Source organism: Elaeis guineensis, chromosome 1 (genome assembly GCF_000442705.2).
Source record: "Elaeis guineensis isolate ETL-2024a chromosome 1, EG11, whole genome shotgun sequence".
Taxonomy (NCBI): domain Eukaryota; kingdom Viridiplantae; phylum Streptophyta; class Magnoliopsida; order Arecales; family Arecaceae; genus Elaeis; species Elaeis guineensis.
The window spans coordinates 119,619,713-119,627,213 of NC_025993.2; the positions used below are offsets into that span (position 1 = coordinate 119,619,713).

At 46.2% G+C, this 7,501-nt stretch overlaps 1 protein-coding gene across 1 annotated transcript; it reads left to right on the top strand.

Annotated features, from left to right (window-relative positions):
* The first annotated feature begins 4,994 nt into the window (after nucleotides 1-4,994).
* On the top strand, nucleotides 4,995-6,978 carry LOC105032457 (pectate lyase 1-like). The gene is made up of 5 exons (XM_073254149.1): nucleotides 4,995-5,751; nucleotides 5,822-6,174; nucleotides 6,264-6,393; nucleotides 6,481-6,656; nucleotides 6,954-6,978. Exons 1-5 carry the CDS (start codon nucleotides 5,335-5,337, stop codon nucleotides 6,976-6,978), a joined length of 1,101 nt encoding a protein of 366 aa, XP_073110250.1. The 5' UTR covers nucleotides 4,995-5,334.
* Nucleotides 6,979-7,501: the final 523 nt, after the last annotated feature.

Genomic DNA, 7,501 nt, shown 5'->3' on the forward strand with positions numbered 1-7,501 from the left:
CTGATGTAGTAGATTGGCCATTGAATTTTTGTTTCTTCCTTAACAAGAACTGCTGCGAGAGCCATAGGGGAGACTGCCAGGTACAAGAACAACTCTTCTCCGGGCTCGGGCTTCACCAATAGCGGAGGTGAGCCGAGGTAGTTCTTTAGTTCTTCGAATGCCTGTTGACATTCAGTGGTCCAACAGAAGTTCTTCGGCTACTTGAGGGTTTGGAAGAAGGGTAAGCACCGTTCGGTCGACCTCGCAACAAAGTGATTCAGGGCTGCCACCCTCCCTGTAAGGCGCTGAACTTCTTTTATCGACTTTGGGACGGCCATCTCCTGGATGGCGCGAATCTTCTCCGGATTGGCTTCAATTCCGCACCTCGATACCATGAAACCCAGGAATTTCTCCGAGATCACTCCGAAAGCACACTTAGTTGGGTTCAGCTTCATCTTATATTTTTGGAGGGTGCCGAAGGTCTCCTCGAGGTCGGCGACGTGGTTCGTTGAAGATTTGCTTTTCACGAGCATGTCGTCCACGTAGACCTCCATGTTGCGGCCGATCTGTTCTTTAAAGATTTTGTTCACCAGCCGCTGATAGGTCGCACCTACATTTTTAAGGCCGAAAGGCATGACCCTGTAACAGTAAAGACCACGGTTAGTAATGAAAGCAGTCTTTTCTTCATCTTCTGGTGCCATTTTGATTTGATTATAGCCTGAGAATGCATCCATGAAAGTGAGAAGCTCATGGCCCGAGGTTGCATCCACCAGTTGATCAATTCTAGGTAGAGGGTAGCTATCCTTTGGGCAGACTTTATTCAACTTTTTGAAGTCTATACACATCCTCCACTTGCCATTTGCCTTTTTGACGAGGACCACGTCGGAAATCCAGTCTGGATAGTTGACTTCTCTAATGAATCCGGCCTTCAGGAGTTTATCCACTTCTTCGGCTATCGCCTTTTGCCTTTCCGGTGCATGACCTCGGATTTTTTTTTTCGTCGATCGATACTTTGGATCAACGGCCAGACGATGTTCCATGACCTCTGCATCGATCCCCAGCATGTCCGTCGGAACCCAAGCGAAAACATCCACATTCTTTTGTAGGAAATCAATGAGCTGTGCCCGCACCTGTTCCCCCAGGTTGGAGCCGATCTTCACCACATGCTCTTTATTTCCATCATTCAAAGGAATCGAAACAAGATCTTCAATTGGCCCGCCCCTTTCCTCAATGAGGTCGTCACGGGTGTCTAATCCATCAACCGGACAGAGGTCAGATCGGTCACTTCTTTGCAAGGCTATGCTGTAGCAGTGTCTCGCCAAGGCTTGATCTCCTCTAACCTCTCCAACCCCCTGATCCGTAGGAAATTTTAACTTTAAATGGTAGGTCGACACCACAGCTCGGAGGGCGTTAAGGCCGGACTGGTCGAGTATTGCGTTATAGGCGGACAGCGCCTTTACCACCAGGAAGTCTACTCGCGCCCTGGATTGTTTTGGAAATCGACCTGCAACCACAATCAGGATTATCATTCCTTCCACGGGCATGGCATCACCCGTGAACCCTACCAGTGGGGAGTTCACCGGCCCTAAATGATCATCCAGAATGGATATTTTCGAGAACGCATCGTAGAACAAAATATCGACCGAACTTTCATTGTCGACAAGAATGCAGCACACATCGTAATTAGCTATATTTAAAGAAACTACAACCGCATCGTTACGAGGAAATTGAACTCTCCGAGCATCTTCCTCAGTAAAGGTTATGGATTCCTCAATCCTTTATCGCTTGGGAGGTCCGGCCAATATACCGGTTGTTCCCTATCGGGATTTCCCTGAGATGGTGTTGGTGAAACCGGTCGTAGGCCAATTATCGGGCTGCTCCATGCCGACTTCCGTCGCTGGAGGAAGAGGAGCCTGGAAATCCAGAGATGAGGCTGGGGCTTGCAGAGCTCGTTGAGATCTGGCTGCGGGGGTCGTTGATCGCCTGGTGGATGCCCTTCGGAGAGGCATCAGGTGGAGATCAGGCAGGCAACCGGAGGAGGAGATGTCGGAGAAGATGACCAGAGGTGGTCCCGTTGAGCGCTCCTTTAAGAACAAGGGTACTGCGAAGACACAGTGCCCTTCCTCTAGCGCCAATCCTGTTGATGCAAAAATTCGCCGGCGTCGGAGAAGCTGGAGTTGAGGGAGTCACGGTCGCCGTCGGGACCTGCAAAAAAAGTCTAAACCGGAGTTGGGAGTGCTCCAGCAAGACCCTCCGACGCTCAAGTCAGTTCTCTGCCTCAACAAGAATGGAGTGCTCGGACGAAAATTTTAGCAGAGTTTTTAGATAGAGATTAGAGCTTAGAGAATAACATATCTGGGGATCCCCTTTTTATAGGCGGAGGGCGTAACAGATTGACAGCGACGTCTGTAACCGCCTGGTAGTGGGCTGTTCGGGGCCATGAGGAGTTTGTTACGGAGAGTAGTGGAGTGGAGTTGTGGCCATCGCCGCGGCCTGCCACGTGGAGCCTGTTGTGGAGAGTGGAGTGATGTCCGTTGTCGTGACTTGCCAGAGCATGATGGAGCCGCGTGGGATCCGTTATAGGAAGTGGAGCAGAGTCGCGGCCATTACTGTGGCCTGTCAGGGAGTCCAGGCCTGTCGGCCGAAGCTCGGTTGGGATGTCTGGTGGAGAGGGGTAGCTCTCCGTCTGAGAAGAGCTCAGATGTTGCTGGCGAGCTTTCTACCGTTGGGTGCCTTGGGTGCTAGTACTTAGGCAAAGGTCATCTGCTGTAGAAGCTCGGTCAGGGGCTTTCTGTGGACGAAGTTCAGTTTCACGCAGAATCCGACAGAAGGTCGACCGGCAGTGGATGTCGGATGGCGCTAGAGAGGTTCACCCGCTAGAGGGGTTCGGCTGCTGGAGCCTGTGCGTCGTAGTAGTTCGTCCGGAATCTGTCCGCTACAGAAGTTTGGTCGGAGTCTGGTTCTCGTAGAAGTCCGGATGGGGATCATTTATTGAGGAAGCTCGGCCGAAGCCTGCCTGCAATAGAAGTCCGAAAGGAATTCGTTCACAAGGGAAGCTTGGGTGGAGGCTTACAGTAGAAATCCGACGCGGACCGCTCGTAGTAGAAATTTGAAGTAGACCGCTTGTAGTAGTAGCTCGGAGTAGATCGCTTGTAGCAGAATCTCGGAGTAGATCGCTTGTAGCAGAAGCTCGGTGTAGATCGCTTGTGGTGGGGGCTCGGAGTTCGGTCCTTGTAAGAATTCGGATGAGGTCTACCTGCAATGGGAGCTCAGGGCTGAAGTCCGGCTCCCGTAGGAGCTCGAACGAAGTCTACCTACAGTAGGAGTTCAGGGAAGAAGTCCGGCTCCCGTAGGAGCCCGGATGAAACCCAGAAGGCGGTCGACCGCCGTAGAAACTTGGATAGAGCCCGTCTGTCGTAGAGATCTGCTGTTGAAAAAGTTCGGCCACTGGCGAACTGACGTAGTTCTGAAAGAAATTCGGATTGGAGTCGATCGAATCCTGTCGGAAAAGATCTGGAAGGGGTCCGGAGAACGGTTGACCCTTGTAGGAGATCAGCCGATAGTAGAATCCAGAGAGCACTTGGAGCAGCCTGATGGACAACTGAAGAAGCTTATCGCTGGAGAAGCCCGGGAGATGCGGCAGGAGTTCGTCCGTCGGGGGAACCCGGTCGACACTTGTGGAAGAAGCTGTGGGAGTTTATCCGTCGGCAGAACTTGAAAATATTGCGGAAGCTCGGCCGCCGGAGAGGTTCGAAAAGATGTCGCCCAAGGTTGGACATCGGCAGAGTCCCGGGAGGGTCACTCCTGGTACGAACTTCGGTTGGGGGGGTATTTTATACCCAACAGAAAGCATGTTGTTTATCCTTTAGTATATATATTTTTGAAGCTTGCTTTGATTTTACTAATTGCAACTGCTAGTGTGGAAAGAGCTTTTTCTGCAATGAATTATGTCAAAAGCAGATTATGAAATTGAATGTGTGATCAATTTCTGAATGATTATCTAATGACATACATTAAAAAAGATATATTTGAAAATGTCATGGATGAAACTATTATGTATCATTTTCAAAACATGAGAACAAGTAGAGGAGAATTGTATTGAATACATGTTATTTTAATATTTATTTTGATATAATTGTAAGACGACTGCTTTGAATGAATTTTATTTTATTAATAATTTTTATTTATTATAAAAATATATTATTATCTTGTATACTTCATTATTTTTAATATTTTAAAAAATAAATATTTATCAAAGGAATACCCCTTTGAAAATTTTCTGGATCCGTCCCTGCACCTACATAAGAGACTGGGTCTAATTTTGGTATTCAAATCCAATCCAGTAGCATATTGGATTTAATTTTTCATACCTAAATTAACCTTAACTTTCAAGTCAATTTAGGTTCAAGTTAGTGGGTCATTGTCTTCTATTGACACTCCTAATTGTATTTGTAATTTTAAAAAAAGTGAAAAAATATGTATGGGATCAAAAATGACCGACAGAATCAGAGATGAATATTCTTATATTTTAAAACTGGTGTTCGCATATAGTTGAGAGGTGGCTATTACTTTGATGAAAAGAGGCTAGAGAGCAGGTACATGGATTAATTGCAAGGCTAATTGTAATTTGGAAGCATTTTCTTAATTTGGAAATGCTTTGCCGACATCAGAAATAAAGATTACCAATTGGAAGGCAATTTGATCAAATGAGAGGGAGCATGTACATAATTTCATCCGCTTAAAATAGTAGAAGGTTGTTTTTTGTTTTAGCATCCACTTAATTTACCTTATCTATTCGGTAATACTATATGGCGCCTATTTCAAGTACATGAAAAGTTTTTTGCGCCCATGGTGTCAGCGAACTCAGAGAATGGGAATGGTTTGTTGCAAACATGAGGCATGGTTAAATGTTAAGATGCTTGCTAACAAGAGAGAGAGAGAGAGAGAGAGAGAGAGAGATTACTACTTCATATGGTATGAAGTTTTAGCAGTGGAGGCAAATTTGGTGCAGAACCAATGGCAAATGTGAGGGTTAAAAATAAAAAGTACCAGAAGCTAGTCATCTAAAAACACATCCAGTTTGCTACCAACCAAAGCACAGAGAGAGAGAGAGAGATCACACCTCTGAAACCTCACGTTTCATGGTCACTTAAAACTTCCCAACCGAGCTCTTTCTATTCCCAGTAAAACTTCAGGAGAGCCCTTCAAGCTCCACCACCCCACATAACAAACACTTTCCCTCTCCTCAAAATAGGAGAGCTAAACCAGGCACAAATCTAACGCCACCACCCTATAAATGTAGCTCCAAAGTCCACTTCCTCACATACCATCCCCCATCTCCTTCTCACTTCAACCATGGCCTCCACTCCTGTAGCCCTCTCACTCCTCATCCTGACCTTCCTCACCAGCAGTGCCATTGCCACAAGGAACATGAACATAATTGACCGGTGCTGGCGGCGCCATCCAAACTGGTCCTCCAACCGACAGCGGCTCGCCAAGTGCTCGGTGGGGTTCGCCGGCAAGATGCTGCGGAACAGGGGCCGTGAATTGACATGGTACACCGTCACCGACCCGGGCGATGACCCTCCAAACCCTCGACCTGGCACCTTGCGATATGGCGCCACGATGCTTCGAGGCAAAGTATGGATCACCTTCCAGAGAGACATGCAAATCAAGCTCCTGCAACCGCTCATTGTCAAGAGCTCGACCACCATCGATGGGCGTGGTGCCGACGTCCACATTGCGCATGGTGCTGGCTTCTTGATTTATAAGGTATATATACCGAGGTTCCAATGCAATGAATTCATGCAAGCTAGAACAAACACTGATAATTTGTGCACAGGTGAAAAATGTGATTATTCATGGGCTCCAATTTCACCACATACACCCACAACCAGCTTGCTTAACAAGAGATCCAGAAGGTAGTCTGGTTAACTTGGGAGCAGATGGAGACGCCATTCGGATCGCAGCCTCGAGGAAGATCTGGATCGATCACAACTCAGTCTATGAGTGCCAGGATGGGCTCATGGACGTGACACTGGGTTCGACGGCGATCACCATCTCGAACAACTGGTTCCGGGACCATGACAAGGTGATGCTACTAGGCCATGATGATGGCTTCTCATTGGACAAGAACATGAAGGTGACCGTTGCGTTCAACCGCTTTGGTCCCAACTGCAACCAACGCATGCCGAGGTGATGGATTCCCCGCTGCCACACCATTCAATTGATAAAGAAGCCCATCCTTGGTTTGTCATACTAAAAATTTTTTCTTCGTTTTGCAGGATAAGACATGGATATGCTCATGTGGTGAACAACGTGTATGATGGATGGGGAGAGTACGCCATTGGTGGAAGCATGAATGCTAGTGTACTAAGCGAAGGGAATTTATTCATAGCATCAGAGAAGAAGAAGGTGAGCCAGTGCAATCTTAGAACACTTTCTTGGAGATTTATGTTTTTAGTTGGTTGTGTTGATGGGAATGGACATGGGATATTTCAGGCGACATTGAGAATGCCTGGTAAAGGAGCAAATGCATGGAATTGGAGGTCGGAGAATGATGGCTTCAACAATGGAGCTTTCTTTAAGGAAGTTGGGGTGGTGAAGGCTCGGCCGGGGTACAGGAAGCACCGGAGTGTTCCGGTTGGGAACGTTGGGGAAGTGAGGTCTTTGACGAGGTATGCAGGTGCTCTCCATTGCTTGGTAGGGTCTTTGTGCTGATGATGGAAGCCATGAAGGGAAGTGGACGAATTTGGCTGCAGCAGCTGTTGTTATACATGATAATTGCCGTTGCCTCTTGTGTCTATGAGTGGATTAGATGTCAAATAAAATGTAATCTAGATATATATATATATATATATATATATATATATGCCTTGATATGCTTATGCTTGCTTGAGGGTTGTGGTTGAAGTGGGCTCAGCCACATGGTATGTTTGGGTTTGTTTTTATAGCTTCTAACCTGTTTTCTCTAGGTATCTTTATGGGAAAACCATGTAAAGGGTTCAAGATCTCATAAGGTCACTTAAGTCATCAAAACTCTTGTTATGTTTGACACCTAATCAACTTGAGTTATCTATTTTTTTTTTTTTTTTTAACGATGACATCTTTATTTTTTTCTTCTGCTTTGATAAAATTCCACCCGAGGTTTCAATGCAAAACTCTCTCCCATATGGAGAAAGGCTGCAATTTTTAGGCTATGGTCCGGTATGCGAGGCAGCGAGTGGGCATAGATTTATATAATTAATTGTTAAAGGAGAAATATGTAAAGAAATAAGGTTGATCAAGAAAATTAAGATCTTAACTTGGAACAATTAATTAGAAGAGAAGGTGAAAAAATGTTTTAATATCGTAATCATTGGATAAACAAACTACCATTGAAAGAGCAGTTCCCATTAGTCTTCATGCAAAGCAACAAGCCTCGTGCAACTATCGCAGAAGATTTTCACTCTCAAAGAAATATTACAGGGGTGGTAACACCCATGAGAGAAAAGGAAGAGATAAGAAAACTCAATGAGCTGCA